This window comes from Vanellus vanellus (assembly GCF_965231255.1).
Source record: "Vanellus vanellus genome assembly, chromosome: 18".
NCBI classification, from domain to species: Eukaryota; Metazoa; Chordata; class Aves; order Charadriiformes; family Charadriidae; genus Vanellus; species Vanellus vanellus.
Window position 1 is genome coordinate 9,981,989 of NC_138923.1, and position 27,656 is coordinate 10,009,644.

The 27,656-nt window shown below is 41.8% G+C and overlaps 2 protein-coding genes across 2 annotated transcripts in view; both read left to right on the plus strand.

The window, feature by feature from the left end:
• The window catches only part of SEC16A (SEC16 homolog A, endoplasmic reticulum export factor), a 30,626-nt gene extending 14,917 nt beyond the window's left edge, over positions 1–15,709 (plus strand). The window contains exons 7-31 of the mRNA XM_082492460.1: positions 88–265; positions 1,034–1,176; positions 1,654–1,715; positions 1,947–2,085; positions 2,341–2,583; positions 2,888–2,985; positions 3,704–3,785; positions 3,979–4,096; positions 4,339–4,450; positions 4,733–4,838; positions 5,304–5,444; positions 5,560–5,673; positions 6,393–6,597; positions 6,806–7,054; positions 7,750–7,838; positions 9,083–9,241; positions 9,481–9,558; positions 9,847–9,903; positions 10,595–10,706; positions 11,044–11,181; positions 11,547–11,647; positions 12,056–12,130; positions 12,753–12,812; positions 13,736–13,810; positions 14,056–15,709. Of these exons, the coding sequence (XP_082348586.1) occupies positions 88–265; positions 1,034–1,176; positions 1,654–1,715; positions 1,947–2,085; positions 2,341–2,583; positions 2,888–2,985; positions 3,704–3,785; positions 3,979–4,096; positions 4,339–4,450; positions 4,733–4,838; positions 5,304–5,444; positions 5,560–5,673; positions 6,393–6,597; positions 6,806–7,054; positions 7,750–7,838; positions 9,083–9,241; positions 9,481–9,558; positions 9,847–9,903; positions 10,595–10,706; positions 11,044–11,181; positions 11,547–11,647; positions 12,056–12,130; positions 12,753–12,812; positions 13,736–13,810; positions 14,056–14,124 (3,003 nt within the window). The 3' untranslated portion in view covers positions 14,125–15,709. The remainder of the gene's footprint in view (positions 1–87; positions 266–1,033; positions 1,177–1,653; positions 1,716–1,946; positions 2,086–2,340; positions 2,584–2,887; positions 2,986–3,703; positions 3,786–3,978; positions 4,097–4,338; positions 4,451–4,732; positions 4,839–5,303; positions 5,445–5,559; positions 5,674–6,392; positions 6,598–6,805; positions 7,055–7,749; positions 7,839–9,082; positions 9,242–9,480; positions 9,559–9,846; positions 9,904–10,594; positions 10,707–11,043; positions 11,182–11,546; positions 11,648–12,055; positions 12,131–12,752; positions 12,813–13,735; positions 13,811–14,055) is intronic.
• Positions 15,710–17,403: 1,694 nt separating this feature from the next.
• Positions 17,404–27,564, plus strand: INPP5E (inositol polyphosphate-5-phosphatase E; the record flags this gene model as incomplete). Its single annotated transcript, XM_082492603.1, has 10 exons — positions 17,404–18,260; positions 20,069–20,192; positions 20,918–21,015; positions 21,712–21,836; positions 21,986–22,105; positions 22,505–22,612; positions 23,588–23,749; positions 24,325–24,440; positions 24,892–25,028; positions 26,159–27,564. 10 exons carry the CDS (start codon positions 17,404–17,406, stop codon positions 26,289–26,291), a joined length of 1,980 nt encoding a protein of 659 aa, XP_082348729.1. The 3' UTR covers positions 26,292–27,564.
• Positions 27,565–27,656: the final 92 nt, after the last annotated feature.

A 27,656-nucleotide genomic window follows, 5' to 3' on the forward strand; every position in this document is an offset into this window, starting at 1 on the left:
TTTACTGTCTTGAGTCATGCTTGCAGTATTGCTTGCTTTGTGTAACTTCATGCTCTCTGCTAACAATTACTAATACGATCTATTTAGAGCCAGCTGTATAGAAGTAATCATGATCTAACGGCTAATACGTATGAAACTACTGCGCAGGCAGTGTCGCTCCACACAGATTATCCATATGGCGGATATGCTGCTAATTTTGATGGACAACAGCCTTTTACAGATTATGGCTACCCGACCGAAACTGGATGGTCAGCTGTAGAACAAGGTATTGGCACAACTGGGGAAGGAGGAGGGAAGGCACTGTGCTCGTGAGGTTGTCTACCAGTAGTAGTTTGCACTTCTTTTAGCATTTGTAGTGTATGAGATGCCTTTCATGTATTCATTGAGCCTGTTAGCAGGGAAAAAAACGATGTTCTACAGTGTATGTACACGCGAACAAAGTCTTGTTTCCTTTTCAGTGTAAGGATAACTTGCTTACTGAAACCTGGGTATGTCACAGAACAGTAGCAGCTAGACAGTGTTTGCTATTAAATACTGCATACTCCCATTTCTAAATGTCTTTTTAGATAGATTTTTAACTACACTGCTTGTGCTTCATGGGGAATGATTAAACTTTAAGTTAAACTTCAGATTTTTCCATAAATTTTTCCTACCCTTTTGGTTTGGAACAAAACACTGTTTCTCTGGAAAAGCTTTTGAGTGTGTATGTTGAGGTGTATCATTAACTCTTCAAAGGTGTGTCCTATATTTATACATGGATCACAGAAATGTGTCCGATACAAACAATCAAAGCCCCTGCATTGGAAAAATGAGTGGATTTTAAAGTTCTATACTCTAGTTTTGTTCTTGTTGCAAATCTTCAGAAGATCTTTGGGACTATAATGGAACTGATTAATTGTTGCTTATAAGGTTTATCCAAATTAAATGGCAGGGTTTTTTCCACTGGTACTGCAGGATTACTGAACTGTATAAATATATCAGCAAGTTTACTTAGTTGCAAGACAGGTTACTTGTCCTTATTTTATCTTTTCAGCACCTTTAAGGCCCTCAACGCCCGAGAAGTTTTCAGTGCCTCATATCTGTGCTAGGTTTGGTCCTGGGGGCTTCTTAATAAAAGTGCTGCCAAATCTGCCTTCCGAAGGACAGCCAGCTCTGGTTGAAATACACAGTATGGAGGTAAAATTTAAAAGAAAAAGGGGAGTTGGTGGAATACAGGCCCTTCTTTTGGAAGGGGAGTAGAGAACTTAGATCAATACCTTCCTGACTGTTTTTTTTCTTAATATATCAGCACATGTATCCATATATTTATCTGTTTGGGCTGTAATCATAAGTAAAGCAGTAACTTTAAAATTTCTTTTCCTCTGAGAGATGATGTAGTAGATCATCTAGCTCCTTATAATTTTGTTCAGGTAAAATCCTCCTTATTAAGGAGATGTGAGCCACATTTTTCTATTTTGCTACAGAATGCCTTCCCGTGTGAAGTAAATTTTGTCATTTATTACCCTTGTGCATATTGCAAGTCACCATATGTATTTTGTTTAAGAGCAATAGGCTTAATTATGTTATAGACTATGTTGAGGTGTGGGGGTTTTATTGTTAAAAAGCAAAATTCATAGTTATAAGAGTTTCCTATGGTTTCTATTTGTGTTGTAGACTATGTTACAACATTCTCCAGAGCAAGAAGAGATGAGAGCATTTCCTGGTCCTCTTGCTAAGTATGTTCTTACAGATTTCAAAAATAACTTTCATTCTTTCAGACTTCATTTCTTCATCAAACTCTTACTTCTCTGCAAATTACAGTATTTAAACTGGCTCAAAATATTTATGGCTTTTCACCTGCTTTAAATAATACATGAGTTTTAAATTTATTCCTCATACTAATCACAATAATGATCCGAATGTTTACATTTATTACATTAAAAACTTCATGGTTGTTTTTTTTTCAGGGATGACACCCATAAAGTGGATGTTATTAATTTTGCACAAAATAAAGCTACACAGTGCTTTAAGAATGAAAATTTAATTGACAAAGAATCTGCAAGTCTGCTTTGGGACTTTATTGTGCTGTTGTGCAGGCAAAATGGGGTATGTCTCACTGCTTCAGTTTTTGTCTATCCTAAAATATTTTATACACAAAATGGTATTTATTTAAAAGACACTACTATGTGTATAGTGGCATATCTTGGAATAGTTCACAGATTCATAGAACAGGTAAACTGGTCACTTGTCCTCAGGTGCTCAGAGGTGCTGATATTCATGCATTGTTGTTGAAGTGACAGATAAAATGATGGCAATGTTGAAATAACGTTTTTTTTTTTTTTTTTTTCTTAACTCATATAGACTGTTGTGGGAACAGACCTGGCTGAACTTTTGCTCCGAGATCATAAAACAGTGTGGCTTCCGGGGAAGTCCCCTAATGAGGCAAATTTGATTGATTTCACTAATGAGGCTTTGGAACAAGTAGAAGAGGAATCTGGTGAAGCCCAACTCTCATTTCTCACTGATAGTCTTGTAACTGCCATTGACAGTCTTGAGAAAGAGACAGAGAGATTCAGAGAGTTGCTGCTTTATGGCCGCAAGAAGGTGAATGCTTATACTATTATTTTGTTTACTTAGTTTTCACAAATCTTAAAGCCCTACACAGCAGTTAAAATCATTTTTGCAACTTGCAGTGTGTATAATATTTCATGGCACTGTACTGCACTGATACGGAAAAATGTTGTGCCCTACAGTTTATAATATAAACCAAAATTATATTCATGTGCTAGCATTTGATCTAAACAATCATTTTTTTCATTCAGACAGAAAGTACTACTGTAAAACAATCATTGTTTATTGGACTAGTATGTTAAGCTATCCCCAGAAAACTGATTTCTGTATTAATTAGGATGCTTTGGAGTCTGCCATGAAGCATGGTTTATGGGGTCATGCTCTGCTACTTGCCAGCAAAATGGACAGCAGAACACATGCGAGAGTTATGACCAGGTACTCTTTTGCTTGTTGCTTATTAGTACATACAATGTGACTGTCTGTTCTGCTAATAAGGCAGAGTTGGAGCTCAGAAATCTTAACGCCAAAATCATGAGTTATCCTTAGTAGCTTATGCAAGAATTATGCCTTAATTTTACCTGTATATTCAGTTGTCATCTGTTGCTCTTTATTCTGGGGCCTTCTGGCTGTAAACTTAAACCTGAGAAGTTTTTCTATGCTACTTGTTCTATTTAAGGGGTATTTCAACATTATCATCTGTGGGCTGGCTTGAAAGGTGCAATTAGGCTTTCAAAACACTGCGCAGAAAACCAGCTGTCAACTTTGTTAAAGCCAAGAAACATTGTGGTACCTTTCATTCTCTTTGCCTTGAAGAAGCAGATGTGTTCATGCGTGCTTTGTCTATAGACAGGAAACCTTTCTCAGCTTCCCTGAGCTTGTGGTACCATGTCCTGAGTCTAGTCAGCTGGTATGGGGAGAATCCTGAGGTTTTTCCCAGCTTGGACTGACCTGTGTCAGAGTGGTGGATCCAGTTAACTAGTAACGTTTTGCTTTTTAACATTATCCACCGGACAATTGCTTATTCAGTGTAGTATTTTCAAATAGCATTTCCTTCTCTTAAACTAGGCGAGATTAACTGCTACTGAGTGTTCAAGTATATTTTAACTGCTTACCCCTTGCTTCTGTTTTGTTTTTCTGTGTAATGTCTCTGTAGATTTGCCAACAGCCTCCCAATTAATGACCCTCTGCAGACTGTTTACCAGCTCATGTCTGGAAGGATGCCAGCTGCATCCACGGTAAGATTCAAGTGTGAGATGCGCTTGAGACTTAAAGAGGTACTGCAGTGAGCAGCGTAATTCACAACAGTAATCTTTCCATGTACCTTTCCTAGAATGTCAGATAAGTTGTTTTGGTCCTTTTTTGGGTTGAAACACTTACCCATGCAGAGCTCCAGTCACTGATTTGACTAAGTAATTCTTCTAATTTTAGTGCTGTGGAGATGAGAAATGGGGAGACTGGAGGCCTCATCTAGCAATGGTGTTATCCAACTTGACCAATAATGTGGACTTGGAATCCAGGACCATTGCTACCATGGGAGACACTCTTGGTAACTCTTGGGGGATGAACAGGGTGATGACTGAAGGAAAAGCTTTCTGAAAGATTTAATTACTAAGCTCATTGTTTTGAAAACAAGCAATTGTTGCGTAAAATATAAAGCGGAACAGTTTTGTATGGATGTGTCTCTATTGTGAAGGTATTTGAATGAAAAGCCAAAACAATACGGGACACTGAATTACAATGTGCCACTGTGAGGAAATATCCAGAGCTCTGTCGCTTATTTCTCTACAGCTTCTAAGGGCCTGCTGGACGCTGCTCATTTTTGTTACCTTATGGCCCAAGTTGGTTTTGGAGTTTACACAAGGAAGACAACAAAGCTTGTCCTAATTGGATCAAATCATAGGTTTGGCTTTCCTTTTTTCTTTTTAACACAGCTTTTTAGATGCAAAAATGAAAGCTTAATGGCTTGAGAGACTGAATTGCACTGCTCCTCTTATCATCACTAGCCACAGCTGGTTTTGAGATAACTATCTGATGCCCTGTCCTTATTTGAGGAGTAGGAGTTATTGATACTGTGTCTAACAGAGCTATGTTTTTTACTTTATTTCTGATTTACAAATCTGTATTATGAGCATGTATAATCTCAATGTTTAAATAATATTTTTCCTCTCACATTCCCAAATAGCTTACCATTTTTGAAGTTTGCCACCAATGAAGCTATTCAAAGAACAGAAGCCTATGAATATGCACAGTCACTAGGAACTCAGCCTGGCTGCTTGCCCAATTTCCAGGTGAAGCATTGTTTCATCTTTTTTTTATTTTGGCAAGTTTTATGTGAGGTTTTCATCTCTTATGTGCTGTATTCAGCATAGCAAATATTTTATTCATTGTAACATGAAATATTCATAGATAACGTAGTGCAAGAGAGATTTTTTCCTGTTGTCACTTAAATCTCCTTTTTGCGTTTTGCATCTATGCGTTCTGAACTTCTGAATTATAAATTTTGTTGTTATTGTAACTCTATATTCTGAAAGAAAAATCCAGCAGAATTTGTTGGCACTAAGTGTAGACAAATAAATAACTTTTATTAGATAAGAGAATTGAATGCTTTTTCCCTAACTTTTTTTTTTCCTGCCTAATGTAGATGTGATAATGGGATATCTGAGGTTTCAACTGAAATGAGAGAGTGCCTTTTGTTTGATACTTCTAAGAATGTTCCGATCAGTTGGTTTATTTCACCTGCTTGCATTCTATAGGTTTTCAAATTCATCTATGCTTGCCGACTAGCTGAAATGGGACTTGCTGCTCAGGCTTTCCATTATTGTGAAGTGATTTCCAGAACTGTCCTTAAAGATCCACATTACTATTCACCCGTACTTATTGGCCAGCTAATCCAGGTAACATAAGGAAGAATTAAGTATTTGTGGCTTCATGTTGTCGGTGGTAAGCTGTGGCTAACATTGCCTTTTGTTGGATGGTTAAGTTAAACTTTACAATGATTCCTTTCTCTAGATGTCATCACAGCTACGCCTGTTTGACCCACAGATAAAAGAAAAACCAGAACAGGAATCTTTTATTGAACCTTCTTGGTTAGTAAGGCTTCGACATGTGGATGGACAGATCAAGGTACAGAATGTACTTTTCAACATGAAGTATTCTCTATTAAGGATTAGTGTAAATCCCATTTTTTTAAATGGTTTTGTTGATACTGCTAATTACAGAAACATAAGAAGTGACCTTATGATATATTTGTGTTGTAAAGTGCAAATGGTGTGATTTAAACCAAGGGAATTTACCACACTTCAGTGCCGTAGGATCAATGCAGAATACTTAAAGGGTGGTGTACATTGTATGAGATCAGGCTTTTCTTAGTACCGTAATGCAAGGAGAATTGCAAGGCTCATTAGGTTGCAGTAACTCTTGCCGTAAGCAGAGGATCTGCTTGCCAGAAAAAAAGTTGTGTGTGAATTAGTGTAGCTAGATTGTAACAGAGTGGAAATAATTGCCATTTATTTATAGAGATCTGTTAGAAATTTGAACCTTGAGCCAATTAACTAAGCTTCCATTAAAAAAAAAAAAAACAAAAAACAAACAACCCACAACAAAAACACTGAACAACAACAACAAAAAAAAAAAAACCAAGAAGCAAAACCAATAAAAAAAAACCAAACTGTTAAATGTTTTGATTGAACGTGGCTTGCAAATGGCTGACAGCTCATTTTTTGACAAAACACTAAAAAAAAAATATGTGCTATTTTTACTCTTAAGATCTCCTTTGCTGTATGTTCCCTTGGTTATGAACTTCACGTCTGCTACAGTTAATAAGTTCTTGCTTTTTTGTGCAGGAGGGTGCAATAGCTTATAACGCAGACAGATCCACCCCACCACCATATCCATGCAGTACACCTAGCTCTGAATTAGACCATGCTAGTCAATGTGATGGAGCGGGAGCTGGCCGTGACGTGGGTCCAGGTGCTGAAAATGCATTGTTAGCATCCTTATTACCCAATATGGCTCAACAGATGCAAAGTGTGCAGCTGATGCCTTCAGGTTAGTGTTTCATATCCTTCTTCATGACAGAGAGAAAATAAACGTTTCAGGTTTCTGGTATAAGAAACCACTTAAGAAGATGGTAGAAACAGTGAGATTTCACTTCTGCATTGTATCGTTTTATTCATAGGGTAAAAGGTTCACACACTGGAATTTCTGTTTAGTTATAACTCTTAACTTGGTTTGTTGTTCTTTTTGTGTGCTGCAGTACCTCAGGCTGTCCTTGATGGGTCAGCTGCTATGATTACTCCTGGTGACCAGGAAGCTGCCCGAAGTGTCCCTTTCTATTCAGTGGCTTCTCAGCCTATTGGTCCAGGACCTGGCTTTGCACCTCCAGGATTTTCAAATCCGTATGGAACTGAACCGTCACCACTGTATTTAGGGTCAGCGCTACCACCAGGAGGGCCACCACAAGAAGTTGAACCACGGTCAGAAGAGCAGACAAACCTAGAAACAGGTCTGGGATCATAGTAAACAACTTTCCTTCCTTAAAAGGGGAATGAAGTATTTTGGGAAATAATGCAAAATATCTCAATATTTAGAAAGTAGTAAGTCAAGGGTAATGAAACTTAAAAGCACCATGTAATAGTACAGAAACATCTGTGGAAAGTTACAGTATTCATCCTGCTTACTTGGCTTAGTTTAAAAGAGAGGTCAGGCTCAGCAGATTATGATTTAGACCCTAACAGGTAATCACTGAGTGCACTGGGATTGGCAGTTCTGTTTGCAAGGTCTGTGATTGGAGCTTCAGGGATTTCTGCCTCTAGACAGCAGCTTCTAGGACCCTGATAAGTCTTAATTCTGTGACAGTAGAACCTGACACGTGTAGGCAGGCATACACAAGTTTGGCAGAGCTGCGTTAGAGATGTGAAAAATCTTAAACTGCCCTGTACTGATGGTTGCATCCCTCAGCCTGCGCTGACCTGTGTTTAGAAAAAACAAAATACCCATGCAGGAGAAAAAAAAAAATCTAAGCAACTGCAGTTCACATTCTTTAAAAGACCGTGTTCTTTCTAGCACAAAACTCAATTAGTGAAAACTTTTGCCTTAAAAGTGGTATTGTGGTGGTTGTGGGCTTTTTGTTGTTGTTACTGTGTTGTGTGTCGTGTCCCCCCCCCCCCCCCGCTAACATAATCTAATTTGTTTTTTAAGGAATGCAGAGAATTGCCCCGGAGTCTCCTTCACAAAACTCTTTCCCTGAACAGAGAGAGGAGGATTTCTATGGCAGAATGGCTAGCATGGTATCTTGATTTCATACATCTCTTCAGCACGTGTCAGCTGCATTGCAGATCTTTGCAAGCACAAGAGTGTATTGGAGCTCTGTCTTGCTCTTCAGCAAGACTTGAAGCTTAGTTTTTCTTCCCCACTGTCCTTCCGCTTCAGTGGAATAAATAATGAAGAGCTAGTAGAAAATTTTAGCCATAATTTTCTTCTCTAAAAAGATTTTCTTTTTTAAAGTGGGAGGGGGATATCAGGCTGTTGTCTGAAGAGTTTAATTTATCTTTTTCTTCCCTATGTTCCTTTCCCATCTCCCAGAATGATTCTTCATAGCCAGAAGAGCTTGTAGCATACATCAGCAAGTGAGGCAAGCAGGCCCTAAAGAACAGTTCTGTGACTGAGCTTTAAAAGCATAGTATTGACTACCACTTAGTCATGACTGGAAACATGGAAGGTGTTTATCAAAATCCCAACCCCCTCTTTAAAATACGTAGTATTTTCACTGTTTAAGTATTACTGGAGTTGGTATCTCCTTGGAAGTTAATTTAGTCTCCTGAAGTGACAATTGTTTGAAAGAATTAATATAAACATCTTTAATAGGGATACATTTGGCAACTGGTAAAGGACAGGAAGATTTTTTTTTTAACTAGAAGTTAGCCAGACTTATAGAAAAAACAGTGAATTTTTGTTATGCTTGAGTTGCTATGCAAACATTAGAAGAACAACCTAATGTTGGAGGGGGGAAAAAATGCAGCAACCGCTCCTTTGTGCAGCGTTTTTACATCTTTCCTCTTGTGGGCTGGTTAAGGCTGCACAGCAGTGCCCTGATTTAACACTTTTTAATGGACCATTTACACGATAGTGCAATTACTTGGCCAGACTTCAGCTCTATTTCTGCACCTCCTACATGTTGGAGGAGATAGAAATACCCAAATAACCAGCTTGAATATCTCGAATTGTGTGGGAGTTTTTGATGAAGAGTGAATGTTGTGTCAGATATTTAGCTACTTGTTTGTTAAGCATGTCCTGGCTTTATATCTAACCAGGCACCAGGACGAAGATCCAGATCTGCATCTCAGTCTTCACATATGGTATGCCACGAGCAGGCTGTTTCTTTTGCTAAATCTTCATTCTTCTTTATTTTTATGTGCTTTTTATCTCTTCCTATTACTAACTTTTCAAAGAAGGAATTTGTTTAGCAAGATGAAATTTAATCTATCACTCCAGCAGTGACAACTTTGTACTTCCCTGTATATTTCTACTATAGGGCTATGGGCGAAGATCACGAACAACTTCAGAGTCCTCTGCTCATTCCGTGGGACGAGAGAGATCCAACTCTGCAGCAAAACAGCCCTCTCCTTCTCCCTCTGCTCCTGTAGGGAAAGAGACTAAAAAAGAAACAAAAAAGGAGCCAGCACCTAGAAAGGTAAACTTTCTAAGGCAGGCAGCTATAGCTAGAGGAGATTTGTTAGTATATGTGGTAACATCTGGTCCAGAGTACTGATTTAAGAGGTCCTGATGAAGCTGTTTGTTTCTGTTTATTAGGTGCAACTCTGGGCTCAGAGTTGAAGTCCCTAACAGAAAATGAACTGTTGCATGAATGTTTCTTGTAATCTGTAAAGACCGTGTTGAGAGAATTAACTGAATAGATGAATTTATTTTTAGACTGGTGCAAACTGGTTTCGCTGGCTGATGGGAAAAGGAAAGAATGAAGCTCACCTTCCAGATGACAAGAACAAATCAGTAAGGCCCCTAAATCACAAAAACCTTTATACATTTTAATCATTTTAATGTGTTCAAAATGTTCATTTGTCATCCAGGAAAATGTTTTGACAAGTAAACCAACGTGTGTAAAACTTTCAATATTATGCTTATTCCAAGACTGGCTTTTTAAAACAAGTGTTAAAGGGTTTTTGGTTTAGGGTTTGTTTTTGGTGGGGTGTGTGGGGGGTGGTTTTTTTTTTTTTTTTTTTTTTTTTGGATTAACAGCTTCGTTTGAACTCCTAATCTTTGACTGTGATTTCCTTGTAGATTGTTTGGGACGAGCAGAAGCAACGCTGGGTTAATCTAGATGAACCGGAAGAAGAGGTAAAAGTCTGAAGACTCATGGTTTCTCCAAGAGAAAAACCGAAATCTCTAGTGGCACACAATTTTCTTTAATCTGTTACTGGCTCTTAAGAGTTGCCTTTTACTGAATTTGGATTCAGATGTGCAATATCTTGAAACTAATACACAGGTTACATGTTCTTACAGTCTACATCCTTATGCAACCATTTGTATCTTTAGTTGCTGGTGTGAATCCAGTAATTGTAATGGAATTTACTAGGGAATTTGCTTTAAACTCTGTTTGGTCTATCTATTCATAGAGGTTGGCATCACCCAGACAATTGCTTGTTAATTGATTCACTGCAAACAGAATATAGAGGGGGGGAAAGGTAGGAAGAGTCTATAGTTCTGAAAACGTAATACACCATACAGCAAAGAAGATCACACATCCTGTCCGTCCTTGTCATTTAAGGATCTGTCTCAAAACACAAACAAATGATAAGAACCACCATTGTAAATGTTTCCTTTTAGAGTGAGTGTAGGTGGGTTGTAGAAATGCCCTGACATTAGTTATCGTATGGAAGATGAGGAATATCGGTCTACACTACAAGATGTATGTCTGTATACACAATTATATGTGCTCTGGAATAGGTGAGGAAAAGAAGTTAGACAGATACTTGGTTTTAAACTCTCAGTCAACGATATAGTTAGATTTTTTGTGTTCTCCCTGCAGAGTAAGCCTCCGCCACCACCTCCAACAGGATTTCCTAAAGTTCCTCAGACTGCTCCAACTGGACCTGGAGGCCCACCTAGTGCCCCTGTCAACATCTTCTCCAGAAGAGCAGGTAACAGACAACATTCATGCTTGAAGTATGGAAGACTTCAGTTTTTCTCCTACCTAAAATGTGAAGGCAGAAGTCTTGGCTTTTCTGGAGTTGTTTGGGAACAGTTGGCAACTCAGTGATACCGTGAAGCTGTGGCTATTGCTGGCCATGCTTGTGCCTAGCTTCTGCACTGTGATTGCTGCCGCAACTGTATCGTGACTTGGGTGTTATTGTTTGTATCCCTGGTGCATTATTTTCTGATTCTGAAAGATGGCTTAACCTGCAGACTGCTCAAAATAGATATGAGGATCACTAACACAAGGCTTATTTCTGTTATTTCTTGATTTTTCTGTTTTAGCTGGAAGCAGAGCCCGTTATGTTGATGTCCTGAATCCAGGTGGAACCAAGTCAAGCGGTGCTGTTCCTGCACCCTCAGACCTATTTGCCCCCTTGGCACCAATGCCAATTCCTGCAAATGTATTTGTTCCGAACTCAGGTGTGTCATGAGTGGATAAAATTGTAAGGAGGTTGTATGGTTATTTATGGTTCTGTGGTCATCGTAAGTCACTTTTGCCAGCGTGTATATTAAGTATCCTTTAATGGACATTTAAAAATGTTCAATCTCATTAACTCCAATTTGGTTTAGAAGTAGAATTAGTCTGGGAACTGCAGTAAAACAAATGGGTTAGTAAAGCCCAGCTCCGCGTGCTGAAAACAAAGGGGTTCTCTTTTTTTTGCCCCCTTTTTTCCCCCTTCTCTGTTGCAGAGCAGCTATGCCATACAAATAGCAAAATTTGAACTGTGGAGTATTCCTGTGTTGCACAGTATCTCATGTTTGGCTAAATCCCATTTCCTTTGTAGTTCCAGGGGAAGTCCAGCCGATGGAAGGGAGTGGTGCAGCAGAGCACACACCAGCTGCAAATCAAGCCAACACAGATCCTGCTGCAGCTGTTGAACCAGAGGTGGGTTAGAAAGAATATCTTGTATATGCAATTAAAGCTTCTGATTAAAAAACCCTCATTCTGAATGGTAGTTTCATAGCCACCATATGCACAAAGCATGTTGTTGTTGTTGGGACTTACGTTTGTGTATAACATTTTAGTTAAAGAACTGGAGAAGGGAAATGCAACTGGAAATGGAAGTGGGAAGCCCATGTAAAGTTGTGTTTCCTAATTTGGCAGGGCTGCAGGTTCTGTGGGTGCAGTATGTGTCAGGAAAGGGACCAAGAACGTGGGAACAGCCATACACTGCACGTTTCACCTGGCTTGATGTATTGTAGTGTTGTTTTGCTTTGGTGGGATCAATATAGCAGAAGAGTGAAATGGCATCATAGTAATGAAGATAAACAAAAGTGCATTGTTTTTCTTTAGTATTTAAACCCTGCAATCCTTCCTCCTGGATCTGGACTTCCTGTTTCTAACCCTGACGGCTCCCAATCAGGCGAGGTAAGGCTTGATTCAAAGTAGTTAGCTAATGACTTTTGCAGCATATTTTAACCATTAATTTGTAGTGGATTTAACATGGGCCATCTAAAACAACAAGTAACTGATTCAGTTGCTGATGACTAGCCAAGATGGAATCCTATGACTGCCTCCAAGATTGTACAGGAAAGACCTCTAAGCCCACACGAGAAGTTCAGTCTCTGTGTCCTACATTCTGTGGTGTGATCTCCTTTTTCTGTATAAGTAGACTTTTACAAGCCCTTTTCAGAGTAAAATGTCAATAGCAGTTTGAGGATCTCTTGTTGCCTCCATGCATGCGTATAATTTCACTAATATTAAGTGCAAGACACAATGAGGAGAACAGATTGCTATGTGCCAGGCAGAGTAACATTACCTTTGTTCCTACTAAATGTTTTCTATATCTACATAATTTTGTGCTTTAAGAAGTCCTTTTGATTTAAACTAACTTCTGGCTTTACATTTTTTTTTAACTTGAAGTTGGTTTAACCTTTGGCAGTGAGACTTTTAAATTTAAATAAAACAACTGAAAGCTTGGGGCAGTGACATGCATGACGACTTTTTTATTTGTGTTTTTTTGTATTTGTGTGTTCTTGCTGTTTTGTAGCTTTCGCGCTCTAGTTCAATGAGTTCATTATCACGTGAAGTAAGCCAGCATTTTAATCAGGTACATGTGGCTGGCCATTCTCATTTATGTTAACTTATTTACTTTTCCCCTCCTTTATTTTGCATTTGCTCAAATACTTACTAATGCTACTTTTAGTCATTTTCCCCTCTTCTCATTTCACAGAAATAACATTAAAAGTAACTAATGATGTAGTGTTCCTTTTAACACTCAAACAGGGTCTTCAGAGTTTTTTGTATTTATGAGAATGCATGTAATCCAGGCATGCTTTTTGTTTATGTTCATTTTCCTAAGAGATTCACTTGATAATTTTGATCAGCTCTTTCCTGGGGTACCAAAGTCAGTTGATTTTAAACAAACAAACAAAAAAAAACCCACAAAAAACCACAAACTGCAGTCTGAAAAAAAACTCCGAAAAAGTCTCCCACAAGCAAAACCTTGTCATTCTACTGCCAGTCTCAAATCTGTAATAATACCATTGCCTGTTTCACCTGCAAAAGCCCCTGTAGGAATTAAAGGAATGCTTCATCTCTGCTGTAAGTTCCAGTACTGTGGGGTCACCATAAAGGGGTGACAAACTCTTTCTGCTATTTCTTAGTAAAGCAAAACTTGACACAGAATATTTATTTTGGGGCAAGTCCTAAGGTCTACTAACCAAAGCAGAAGGTACTAATTCAATGAAGTCGCACTGGTGTCTTGTTTTGGTTTTGCATGCTTTGGATTTTTAGAGCTATTTACAGTTTATGCATGTGACATTGTTTTGCCAATTCCTACATTAAGCAAGTAATATTAAAGATATGGATGCAAACTGTACCAGCACTTTTTGCAGTCGTTACAATATGCTGCGCTGTCCGTATTGTTGGCATTATTACTGTGAATATTTGCTCTGTATGACTAAGCAAAACCCCATTTGAGAGGCAGTGAAGCTTTGCAGTTCTGTAACTTGAGTATTGCCTGCTTTCTAGCCTGCCGCTGTACCACCTTCGGGGGGACCTTCAGCAGGAGCAGTACCATTCTACAATCCTTCTCAATTTGCACAAGTGAGTAACGGCCTTCTCTTTACTTTGAACAAAACTGTGGAACAAAACCACATTTCTGTATTTTACTAGCTTGATCTGGACTGTTGTTGTGTGTAGAGCGTTAAATGTGCACGTAGACCAGTCTAGCACCTGTTTAAGTTAACAAGTTTGCGTTCAAAACTTTGTTGCCAACTTTTTGTATTCTGTCTCCAGTATGACATGTTTACAGAACGTTTTTTTTTTTTATTCCTGTTTTCCTTTTTCAGTCTCCTGCAGTCACTGGAAGTTCAAGACTGGGAAGAATTGGACAGAGGAAGTATCCAACGTTGAAGTAGAGTACAATGGCTTTGTATTTGGAATTCTCACTCGTGTTCTGAGCATATGAAGAACTATTCAATCTTAGGGCACATGGTATCAGTACTAGCTGCAGTTGACAGGACAGAAATTCAATGATGGGTGATTTTTTTTCATGGGTCTCCCTACTTGCACCTCATCTACGCAAATCATTACCAAACATGAAACACATGTAACTTTTCCTTTTAAAAAACCTGGCTAGAAATAGCTTTGCTGTGATACAGAATAGACACAAGGGAGGAAATAGTTGCTGTCTGTTACAAAAAACTATTTGTCAATTGCATAGGCAGTTTATTTTAAACCTACTAGCGTGACCTTGGAAGAAATAGTTTCAGGGATTCCTTAATTTCTGAAGGATGCTCCTCTCCCAGCGGGGGAAAAAACATGTCCACGTTGTAACATAATGCTCTGTGGCCTTAAGAGGACCATGCACAATTGTAATGCTTATCAAACAGGACTTGGGTTGTCAGTGTGTGAAATCGAGGTGTTCGTCTGGGAAATGCCTCGTGCTGGTGTGGTTTTTGAATGGGGAGGGGGCCACAGCTCATCCAAATAAGTTGACCTATATTGAATGAAAACTGTGACTGTAATCTAATACTAATTTGATTTGGATCTTACCTAGTATGTATGTAGTTTGTGGTTTAGACTACTTGTAAAGCAAATTGTATAGTCTGAAAGAAGCTCTCTGTATAATAGCCAATGCTGTACTATTTGACGAGTGAGTGTTCTTTTAAGTGCAATACGGTTACTTGCTTTCTCTCAAACTGCCGGCACTCTACAATTAAGGTGGTAACAGCTTGACAGTTGTTGAAGTTTTTTTTTTTCCTGTTGAGTGCCAGAATCAGCATAATACTCTGTTCTTGAATTTCCATTACTAAAAAAACCCAAGGTCTTAAATAGCTAACAGCTGAATTTCGAACATACTAAAAGTAGACGGATTAGACCTCTACCGCTGGACTTTAAACTCTTTAGGCTTAATATAAGAAATCTTGGAAACCATGATATGCAACATTCATATTCACTGAAGAATCTGAATTATCTGCAAAGAGAGAAATAAACTTTAAATATTTATTAAATCATTAGGCCATATTTTATTTAGAATTTGCCACCAAACTATTTTATTTTACTTGAATTTCTGCCCAGGAGTAGAAATAATGTGAATGTGAAATTCCAGTTTTGGTCCCCGATTGTTTTTTCTTTTCCTGCATAACGCTACCTTTCTGAGATCTCGATAGCCTTACGTATGTTCTAAAAGGTTTGTATGTAACTGAAGTAAAATGCTCCTTGGGGGGGATTAGAAACCTTTGCATAATGGTCCATACTCAATTCCAGACGTGGTCAGCAGCAGTCGGTGTGGTTTACTTTTCTATAATTGAAACTTAGTCAGACACTTGGCTTTCCTCTAGTTCAGCCCGGCTGCTGATGATTTTCTCCTTTCAGTAGAGACTGCCAAACAACTTCATTCAAGAAGGCTTCCTTTGAGCTGGGAGCGGCTATCTTTCCTAAGTGTAAGATTTGACACTGTAAATTCTTAAATAAAATATTTTGCGCTCTGGAGCACTTTCACATTTTGCTACTTCTTGTGGTTATTGCTTTAGCAAGCTGGGTGCAGGAGCCTCTCCTGGACCTTTGGAAGTAACCCGTTTCAAGGCAGGGAGCGGGAGCTGCCTGGGCATAGGTATCTTCGCTGCGAGGGTCAGAATTGAAGCTGTAGATGGAACATGAAGTGTAAAATGCTTTGCTTTAAACTGCTTATTTAAAAGCCGCCTTGATCTAGAATGGATTGCGACAGTCGTGGGTTTATACGATTGATTTATTTAATTATAAATTAAAAAAAAAAGGTGCTAGTGGGAGGTGTCCCTGCCTATGGCAGGGGGGGTTGAAACGAGATGATCTTCAAGGTCCCTTCCAACCCAAACCCTTCTGGGATTATCGGGACAACCTCCGGGACGGGTGCTGGTGGCGGGGTCCTCCGGCCGCCAGGGGGCGCTGCCGCCCCGCGCCGCCGCTGCCCGCGGGGCGGGCCCAGCCCGGCCCAGCGCCGCCGCCGTTGCTACGGCCGGGCCGCGGGGCTGGGGCGGCCTCCACCGCCGCCCGCTCGGCCTGCCCGCCCGCTCGCCGGGCCGGGCGGTGGCCCGCCCTGCCTCCGAGGGCCCGCGGGAAGAAGGGCGGCTGCGGCCGCGCCCGGGTGGAGCCGGCGGGACCCGGGCCGCGGCCCGCTGAAGTACCGCCGAGACCAGCGCAGCGGAGCCCGAGGGTCAGTGGTCTCTCGGGGGCGGCCGGTGCCCGCGGCCGTGGGGGGGTCGCGTCCGTCCGTCAGGGCCGTCGTGGCGAAGCGGGGCGGTGGGAAGGCGGCGGTGAGGAGGTGCCGGAGCCGTCCCTCCGGCCCGGGCCGCGGAGAGGGCGGGCGGCTCCGCTTCGGGTGCGAAAAGAGCGTTCTGGTGCGATTTAACAGGATTTGGCCTTTCTAGTGTAGAGCTGCTGAGCGTACCGCTGCAGGTGGGAAGTCTGGGTGGCAATAACAGCAGAATAACGGGGTGCTTCCCCCGCCTAAGTAGGAATTTGCCTTCAACCCCAATTCCGTATCCCTAAAACTACTCCTCGGGTGTTTTCTCGGTTCCAGCGGCAGGGGCCGGGGGTTGGCCCAGAGCGGCGATCTCCCTGCTCTGAGATCACGGTAGAAGCTGAGATCGCTGGAAATTTCCTGGCCTCTGGCTGTGGGCAGCCTGGAGGCTGGTCGTACCGGTGACTCAGTGCACGGCAAGGAGAGCAAGCTGTGGTTTATGTGCAGTTTTAATTTCCATTCATGCTAACAGCATACATACACAAGCTTTTCTTAAAGAAGTCTGTATACAGCCGTCCGTGATGCCTACAGCAGTGAGGAAGTCAGTTTGCTGCTCTGCTTGTGGAAACAAAAACCCCCGAAACGTTGGGTTTCTAACAAGGTCACATTAAGGTTTGGATTGTCCTAGAGGAAGGTCCTGTGAGGAGCTTGCTCTCTGATTGAGCAGCAGAGTTTGCAGCTCTATAACTTTTCATTCTTACGTGTTTCTCTTGGGGAAATCCAGGTATCCCACCTCTTGAAATTTTGCAGACAATGCATCCTCCTACGTATACACCTGCCCTTCATTCTCAACTAAAGACTGAGCCATCTCCAATTTCCATGTCTTTCTGGCTTGGTTAAAGCCCTGTGAACCTACAGGGTAAGCAAGGGAAGGAAACTATGCTGTGAGGAAGTTTTTGTACGGAGCAGCGGGAGAATGAGTGCTCCAAATGGCTTTCCGCAGCACCCAGGGGCGTGTGTTACTCGGAGCACGGAGGGTGGAGCAGTACAGGACCTGCACGCTAAAAAAGCTGTCAAAGCAGCAAAGAAGGAGGCTGGTGGCAGTGGGGTGCTTACCTTTGAAGATCCTCCAACTGTAGGCACCTCTTTAAATGAAACCTTAAAGCTTCTACCAGATGAACTCAAAGCTAATGTGAAAATTAAATCGGTCACTCCAAGGCCTCCTCGAAAACCCCGGCTGGAGCGTGCCGCATCTCTGGATGAGAAAAGCTGGAGGAGGTGGAGGCGGTTTAGAACAAGTCAGGAAAGTCTGACTGATCCCAATGAGACAAGTTCCTCGAATGGTTCTCTGCAGGAAGCATCCCTCAGCCCTCCTGTCAGGGGCAGGGCAAGCCCCTGCCATCAGTGCTGCCAGCAGAATTCCTTGCACAGTTCACCAGATGCCTCAGAAGCCAGTACCATGGGGAGGAGCAGAGGAAGCACCTCCGACCTGGGGAAACGAGCCTCCGAGATCTCCAGTGCCTTTGGTGGGCTTCTGCGGGCGAAAGCGTTTGCAGGCGGTAAACCCCGACTGTCTCAAATAATGCCGGCTCGACCTCTGCCACCCATGGAGCTCAATGTGGCCTCTCACACGCTGAGGACAGCTAATAGGATTGACTCAGATTGTATGGATTATCGACATTATTCTCAGCACAAGTTTGGGAGGGTAAGCAGCAGCTTGAGTGATACCAGGCTACACGGCAACGGGATGGTCTATGATAATTGCTCCACAGACTCCATGAAATCTACGTTCAGCCTGCTCACTCCCATTCGCTCCAAGGATGTTCGAAGCAGGTATGTCCTCCAGCTTCTCGTGGCAAAGTTTGGGGTTTGGTAGCGGGGAGCCAGCTGCCCCGCAGAATCCTGCTGGGCTGAGGCAGGGAACTGCAGGCGGATCAGTAAAACACAAAAGTTGTTCTGTGTTGTTTAACCTTCTGTGGAGGCTGGAAACTGGAGATGAAGAGATTAGTACAGATACTGTATATTTGCTTGTTTCAGCTAGGTATTGTTTTTCATAAATATAAGTGTGATTTGCTGTCAGCTTGCTTGTAATATTTAAGTAATCTGTTTTGAAAATTAAGAAACAGTAGCTGTGCATGCTATCAGTTGGGAAAAACTTTTTTTTTTTAATCTAAAAGTACATTGGGCTTGAACTGAAATGTTAAACGGCAGAAAAAAAACCCAAATAATTTAGCTTGAAACTATCTTGCAGTACATGCAGTACTACGACAATCCTGTAAGGTGCTGAGGGTCCTCTGCAGATGTTGAGCTTGTTTGGCTTCTGGCAGGATCAAATCACGTACTGTGAAGTGCTTCAGTGTCCCGCAGGAGCTCCTCTGCCCCAGCTTTTCCAGAAATCTCTTGAGGAAGGGTGTGATTCCACTCAGATCTCAACTTTCTCCAAGCGTGGCCCTGACCTCTTGCTCTGGTTGCTCATTTATCTTCATTCTTAGCTAAGTTTAGATTATTGGTTGGAGGGAGCTGAGGTGAGCATACTAATCTGCTGGCTGGTGTATCGGATCCCCTTGTGCTGGCAGCAGACCTTCGTTTGTGCAGACCTGCCAGCGCGCAGCGCAAACGCTGCAGTGAGTGTGATTGGTAATACTGCAGGTCAGGAAACATGTTAAGACGTAAAAGGTATCGAGTATTCAGCTGAAGGTTGTACATTATAGACATACAACAGTCTGCAAGACCTTGAGGGATAAATCTGACCACTGATCCAAGGAGTGGAAGTCGGTGTTACAGGGGAAAGTAATTCTGAGATAAATTTAAGTGTTACTAACTGGTAAAAAAGCCCCAAAGAAAGATTGTTACTTGTTTGCTGTGAGGGGTTTTCTTTCACTTCCCTCTCCAAAGCTGTTAGGGTCGCTGGCTAGACCAGTGGGTTGTGCAGCATTCCCTGGCATCACGCTGTCATCGTGATTTGCAGAGCTTAAGCAAGATTAAAAATGCTTATTCAACTTGCAGTCCTTTTGCCAATACCCCTTGCTTTTGTAAGCAGCCTGTTCTTTGGAGAGGCAGGTGGTGTGGGGCAGATCTGTCCTTTTCAAATATGATACTCTTTTAGACTAAAGACTCAATAAATCGTTTACTTGAAAGCTGATTTGATGAGCTGAATTGAAGGAAGAATGTGAGTTTGAATCCTCGATGAGGAGCAACTTGGTGCCAGAACAGCGGGAATGGTGGAGCTATTTTCAGGTTTTAAGTAAACTGACCTGCTTCAGGACGCTCAAATATCAAACCAATCTCTTCATTTTGTGTCTGCAGTAAGTAGTAGGGGGACTGAAGACTTTGGGTGGCTTCAGTCATCTCATCACAGAACCCGTGCAGCATCAGTCTTGCTGTCATACTCAGGTCCTGGCTTTAAAAAGGCTGGTTTATGACAATCGTTTTGTTTTCTCGCACGCGATCCACGAATTGTCTATAAGGGCTGGAACTTTATAAGGAACTTCAGGCAAGCAGAACAATATATGAATACTAAATGCAATTTTCTTAAGCTAAAGGTACGTTCTTGATTAACTTAAGATTCGAGTGTTACAAATCATTATTCCAACTTTCATGCCTTTTACTTAGACGCTTTTTTGTTGGTCTTCTGTTCACAGAAGCTATTTGGAAGGCAGCCTTCTGGCAAATGGTGCCTTGCTGGGAGCAGAAGAACTTAGCAGATATTTCCCTGATCGGAATATTGGAATTTTTGTGGCCACCTGGAACATGCAGGGTCAGAAGGTATGTGCACATAAGTCTCCACAGGTCTTTTGGCAGTGGTAAAGTTACCCCATCTTTGCTGCAAGGACTGGTGCGATGTTTTTTTTTCTGTTCGTGACTATGTTCCTCGTCAACCTGAATTCATTGTCTTTATCAAATTACAAGGTACTCTCATACATGTTCGCCTTAGCGAGAGAGTCATCGTGACGGGGTACCGCAGACACTAGCTATGAAAACAGTGAGCTTGCGAGTGCCACTCTGGCTTTTTGTGGCAGCTCCATTGCAATTAGGGTCACATGAAGATGACTCACGATTTAGTGCTTATGACGAGAACATCTCTGATAAAGAACACGGCCACCTGCCTACATCTTTACGTAGCCTAGGAGTTCGGGATTGATTCTGCCAGGAGACTGAGAAGCTGTGCTTGGAAGAACACAAGCAGCTCCTGGGGTGACCACTGAATAGCCTACGAGCTCGGTAAAAGGTATCACAGGAAATGAGAAACACCACATTACTGGCCTGCATGGCTGAACTGTGGAATTTTGGTTGCTGCTGGAGCAGCAGCAGGTGAAGTCTGCCTTTGGGAAGGAGAATTTTTAGTATTATCACTTAACCTATTTTTTGAAGCCTGAATTGTTTGCATATGCTGTGGACCTTGTAGCTTAACCTGGCCTTTTCTTGTACTTTTCTATTAAGTCTTTGCATAACTAGTATTGCTATTTTAACTTTTTTTTTTTTAATAATAGGAACTTCCTGTGAACCTGGATGACTTCTTATTACCAACAGATCCCGACTATGCCCAGGACATGTATGTCATCGGGGTTCAAGAAGGCTGTCCAGACAGGTAGCAAAAACAATGTAATGAACCATCCTCTTTTATTGTTAACTAATTACTTTGTTTATAATTAGTCTGGATACAGTCTCCATCTTATTAATATTTTTAAGAAACCCATTTAACAAGACTCTGAATTGCATTGCATGAGCATCAGGGGAAATGGGTTTTAGAGAAAAATGTCACAAAAATCTGTAAATACAGAACTTGGTCCTGTTGTCAGGGCAGCTAATAGCGCAGTCCTGTCTGGTTTCAGTGGGCAGGTTACCATAGATCCAGGCTGGCTGTGAGCTGCCTCACGGGCCGGCTGTTGGCGTTAGCAGCCACCTACTCATTAGCAGCACATTGCTGCAAATTTCTAGTCTGTCTGAGACTGACCGACCCTAGAAGAGCAGGCTGAAGCCTCCTGTCAGACTCTGCTTTTTTAGGGTGTCTTCCCAGTGGGACTCCCTCTTCCTCAGATTTGCAAGCCGCTGGGCGCAGTGGCAGTAATAGTCTCTCACCAACATGCAGAGCCTGCTGCGTGGCACGCGTGTGACACGTCAAACTGCCCAGCCTTCACTGCAGCATCGCTGTGGCACTGGAGGTTTTGCTTATGCTTACGTGACACTGGCAAAGCGATTGCTCTGTTTTCACAATGCTGATTTCCTTTCCTGGTTATTGTCTCTTGTACCGTCCGTGTGATCCAGCTGTTGTTCTTTCCTGCAGAAGAGAGTGGGAGATCCGCCTGCAGGAGACGTTAGGCCCCCACTACGTCATGCTCTACTCTGCTGCACACGGAGTGCTGTACATGTCGGTCTTCATTCGGAGGGACCTGATCTGGTTCTGCTCAGGTGTGTGGTCCAGTAAGAGCTGGAGACTGGGGAGAGGAAAGGATTGCTGCCATCGGGTGTCTTGTCCTTTCTCCAGGATCTCCCTCACCTCACTTCCTGCTCGCTGTCTCTAGAGGGTTTTCGGTAACAGCAGCTTTTTCTCCTTCCAGAAGTGGAGTATGCCACGGTGACAACTCGAATCGTATCTCAGATCAAAACCAAGGGAGCTCTGGGAATCTGCTTCACGTTTTTTGGGACCTCCTTTCTCTTCATCACCTCCCACTTCACATGTGAGACATTTACAGTCTTGTTAGAAGTGTCCTGATTGAGGGAGGAGAAGGGATTGCTTCACAAAGGTAAAAAAGCTGCAGGGGGATAGAGGAGCGGCACGGAGTGAAGTCGAAGCTCAGGATCGCTGAGCTGAGAACAGTAAGGGAGGGGGATTTTTTTTTTTTGTAGCAAATTTACCGAAGAACAGCGTTTAGAAAAACAAAAATTAACTCTGCACGTTTGTATCCCTTTTCCCACGCTTTCTGTCATTATTTTTCAGTCTGTATGCTCCCTGGGTCAGTGTTACATTTTACACGTGGGAAATGTCTGGTATCCCTTGGAAGCCGCTGTTGTAACTAAAAATGGTAATTGAATGAAAATGATGCATCATTGGCAGTAATGGGATTTCTGTCTTTCAGCTGGGGACAGTAAGGTGAATGAGAGAAAACTGGACTACAATAAAACCATTCAAGCCCTTACTCTTCCCAAGAACGTTCCGGACACGAACCCTTATCGATCCAGTTCTAGTAAGTGTGAAACCATGCTTGTGTGGGAGCCCAAATGAACAGAGTTTGTGCATTGTCTTTCAGTCTACATGAAGGAAGAGAGAATGAGAGCGCTAATTTGAGACGGTACGAAAAGAGACCGCAGGTTTTTTGTCTGAGGATGGTTATTATTCACATGATTATTTTTTTAGGTGGGTTGTAATTTTGGGGAGAATTTGAGAGAAGAAGTTGAAATGGAGGGGGAGAGAGAAAATTCGAAAGGAATTTTCATGTGAAGTATTTTTTCTCAGAGCAGCAATAAGATAATTTTGGTGTCATTTTTATCAATATTATGGATGCGTTTCACTTTCCAAGTGTTTTCTAGAACAAGTAGAAATTATTTCAAAACTTACGAGAAGGAACATTATTTCAATTTGCATATACACAGGTCAGCGTATTGTTTGCCAAATTCCATTATTGTTTCTTAATGCTGTGCTGTTAACATGACGTCTAGATGTATAGCTGAGCCCTTTTTCTAGAAAGATTAATTTACTCTTTATCTGCAGTGTAGTGTTCGGTTTTTGTGTTTATACTATTTTTAGCTCCTATAGATAGTTTGGTCTCTTCACAGCTTTTTCTATGATTTTTAAAAATTTCTGTTCTATTTTCTACTGGTTTTTTTATTACCACATTCTGTGATGGTCACAGGCAGAAAACATGCTCAAGTATTATATCTCCTGGTAGTAAAAAGAAATAATTTCTGCCTGTTTCTTGAACATATCTAGCAGCACTCTCAGTAAGCTATGCATCATACAGCTCTCGCTTAGAAAGAATTCAGTGAGTTTCATTTTAATGAGCGTGTAGCTACATCATATACTTTAATTTTCCTTAAAAGTCAAAAGGAGACTCAGGGAAGAAAAGTTTGGACTATTCTTTTTCTTTTTTTTTTTTTTTTTTACTTTCAGAACTTTTCAGGATATTTACCTTTATACTGACACTTCTGGCTTGAATTTGCAGATGATGTCACAACTCGGTTTGATGAAGTATTCTGGTTTGGTGACTTCAACTTCCGACTAAATAAGGATCGTGAGACCGTGGATTCCATCTTGAACCAGAACCCAGAAACAGACGTGTCCAAGCTACTGGCATATGACCAGCTTACTAGTGAAATGAGTAGGGGTGAGGGACAGCTGTTTTTCTCCCTGGTTTCCAGGAACAGAGATAGCTACACAGAGAAATAATTACAGCCAAATCCCTCTTTCCTAGAGACCTGTCCTGCTTTCTCTTGTTAAGTGCCCTAAAAAAGGAAGTCAGCAGTTGTCACATACAGGGGCAGTCTGTACAAGGGACTTTTTGCTATAGCATTTTGCTATATTTAGTGTAAACTCCCAAGCCATTTTCTGCTCTGTTTCATCTTACTCCTCTACAAAGTGGACATCATTCTGTCACAGTGTCTAGGGCATTTAGATTTGAATAGCATTTGCAAAGCATTGTGAGCTTTCAGTGGAAGGGAAAGTGCATGCACCAAGTGTTCTTTCCTTAAATAGCCACTGGCTATTTTTTATCCTCTCTACATAACAGCTTGAGCTTGCTCCCTTTCTGCACCTCAAGCCCAGGTTTTTCTACTCATGTATGTACATGGCTGGTGTTTCTACCCAGCAGTAGTTAAACAGTGTTGAATAAATGCAGAAAGCGTGCCAGGTTCTGAGGAAGGAGGAATTTGTTGTTCATGCTGTTCTCCCCTTCCCTTACAGGGTCTATTTTCAAAGGATTCCAAGAGGCTGATATTAATTTCCGTCCTTCCTACAAGTTCGACATAGGAAAGGACAGCTATGACACCACCTCCAAACAAAGGACTCCTTCCTACACGGTAAGGGATGATCTCAGAGCAGCGTGCTCAAAGGGCCGCTCAGCCTCATACCTGCCTCCAAAGGGGATTCTCACCTGCGAGAAAAAGCTGCCTTCCACAGTTGGGCTGCGTGAGATACAGTCGTGCTGAGATTTGTTGCTTAAGAGCAACAGGGCATGTGGAACTGGTTTGGAGGAAAGGATTGTTGAATCCACGAGCACAGGGAGTTTGGCAGAGGCTGCTAATCTTATTTTCCCTGCCTTATATCCTGTTCAGTGCATTCTCCCCTGTGCTCAGAGCTGGGAACAGAACCATTATTGGATGTTCTTCATGAATGTATCCCCGCCCAAGACACTTAATTTCTCCAAGTGTGATAAACAAATGGATTTGTCTCTTGTGAACCAGTGCTTCTTTCCAGGTTGGACGTGCAAAGGGAGTTACCATCAGTCTCCCCTTTCTCTCTGCCTCCCAGGATCGAGTCGTATACCGCAGTCGGTACAGAGATGACATCCATGCTGTCAAGTACTCATCTTGTCCTGTGATCAAAACTTCAGACCATCGGCCTGTGTTTGCCTTGTTTCGTGTGAGAGTGAGGCCTGGCAGAGACAAGTTAGTACCTCCTCAACCACCCTGTACGATTGCACCTGGCTCCAGCGATCCTGAGGATGTGCTCCTGTTGGGAGTTTGTCCTCTCAGGAGAGTTCCTAAAATAGAGTTTATCCCATGTAGCTCTCTGCAGCCTCTTTGTTTTTTACGCAATATATGCTCTTGGTGGTGAGAGCAGTAAGAGCGCTTAAACCTTGCGCTGACATCTGAAATCCCTGCTGCCAGGTCCTTAATCCTCCCGAGGGAGACAAATAGAGTCCATTGCAATTGAGTATAAGTCTGTGGTTTAGCTGAGATGCAGCTGTCTGTTTTTCCTGTCAGCATGGAGATCTTTCCTATTCTGTTCCTCTTTCCCTCTTTGGGATCAATGCTGTTTTCTCTCCCCAGTGGTGGCTGCATTTCAACATAGCTGTACATCAGTGAAGTATTTCGAAATCCTCCAAGTTTCTTAATGTCCCGCTGTGGACTGCCATGCTAGTAGAACTCCTTAGAAAATTTGGTTAAGTCACTGAAATTTTGTTACTCTTCTGTGAGTAGCGTGCTCGGGGATTTCAAGACCCAGGTATATAGAAAATGGTGATTTCTCAAAGCACTTGATCAACAGTACAATTAGAATTGGGATTTTTTTTGTTTGTTTGTTTTATTTATGGGTATTAAATACCCATTAAATAGAAGTATTGCAGAGTCTGTGCAGCTGGGCTGCTAGGGTTTCCTTCTCGTCTCTGTAGAACAGACCAAGGTAAGAACTCTTGTGCATGACCCATACCAGTGAATACACCAAGTTAACAGTAAGCTACTTTACCTTTTCAAATGAGTGGGTTTTGGGTTAGGGTCGTAAAGAATGTCCTCCATGTATGCCCCTTATGAATGCAGGCATATTCATGCTTAAATTGAAACTATATTTGTCTTTTACAACCAGTATTTTCTTCATTTAAATTTATCGTGAAAAACGTTAACTTGTTGCTGTGGAAGAACAACTTTTTTGCCCATTTTCTCCCACAGCAGTAGCTGAAAGCCTTAAGAAAGTAAAAAATAGCTTTCTGGCCTTTGTTGTATGAACTGGTTGGGAAATGTTGGGCAAACAAGAAGATTCTATTTGTGCCCTGATCTAATTGCTTGTGTTTATATTATAGCATTCCGCTTGCTGCAGGGCAGTTTGACAGAGAACTCTATTTAATCGGAATAAAGAGGCGCATTACAAGGGAACTTCAGAAACGTCAAGAGCAAAAGGACCAAAAATCCAGCAGCATATGTAGCATTTCCTGAGCTGAGGACTCTGCAATGCTCGTGTTAGAGGTGCCCGGAAAGAGGATTTCAGGCCACGGCAAACTCTTCAGGGAATTGTCTGCCTAAGCACCTCTGGCAGTCGCTGTGGCTTGTGAAGAATGTCTTAAACCTCATCCTCCATTTGCATGAGCTAATCCATGTAGCTCAAGTGCTTTTGCTGAAGAAAATGGAGTCAGTTATTTAGGACATCCATCCTGACAGATGTAATTGATTTATTTTCAACCATACTATCTTTGGAAGCAACCAGGTACAATCTCTTGTTTCTAAGATGACTCCACACAGGGAGCACAGCTTCTGGAATTGGCAGGACCAGGGGCAGGGGACCTAAGGAAAACCTGCAGAAAGGTGAAAATTTTTGTTCGTCTGTTTGATTTGATCTGGCTGGCTTACGTACGTTGTGGGGTTGTTTTGTTTTCTCCTTATCTGTAGCCAAGTGTACGGTATTCTGTAAGATGCGCAACAGGGACCAATTAGGGGACGGTTTTGTGTAAGGATGGTGCTCTGCGTTGGGCATTTTTGGTCCTGTACAGCAAGGTCTGTGTGAATGTACTCCTGTACATTTGAAGTGCAGAAACATTGCCTTTCAATAATTATTCTATAGGCCTTCTGTTACTAAGGGGGTAAATATCAGTCTCTCACACCATATATTTGGCTGTTGAGACTGCTTGAAACAATCCCTTCCTTAACTCACTTGCCCTCCCCAGGGGTGATAAAACACGACCTGCCTTCAGCAGCAGGACGCTCGAGTTGAAAATAATGGCCTAAGTACAGCTGCTGTGTAACGCTTCACCAAAGTGATTACAACGTCAAGCGAGTATCCTAGGGAAGTATGCAGAGAAACTGCAGCACGACAGATCAGCGCAGTTCCATTACCTCTGATTACAGTTAATTTGGTTTGGTTTTATTTTCCCATTTCAGTGAACTGTGAATAACTTGCTATTTTTGAAGTAGGGTTGTCTTAAGGCTAAGCATACTACATGGACCAGTATGGCACTGGTAAAATGTTAAGTACAGCTAATACTTAAAAACTCTTCCTGGGCACAGATCGGCTGGATCATTAATCACCTTAGTACATAAAACAGTGTGCAAACGACTTGGAGGAAGTGCTGCTAACTATGCAACCTGTCTTAAGACAGAGCTTCTGTTCTGCGGTACAAACATTTATGGCACTGACCTGTCTGTAGCCATCAGGTATTTGGATTTCCTTTCTTTTTAAAGGAATAAAAATAAATTAATGCAATACCTTAAATGAGAACCAGCTCTTATTGCAGGGTTGTCAGAACTGGAGTTATTTGACTGTGTGATGCATGCTAACTGTTCAGGTGACCTGAGCCATTTGTCTTC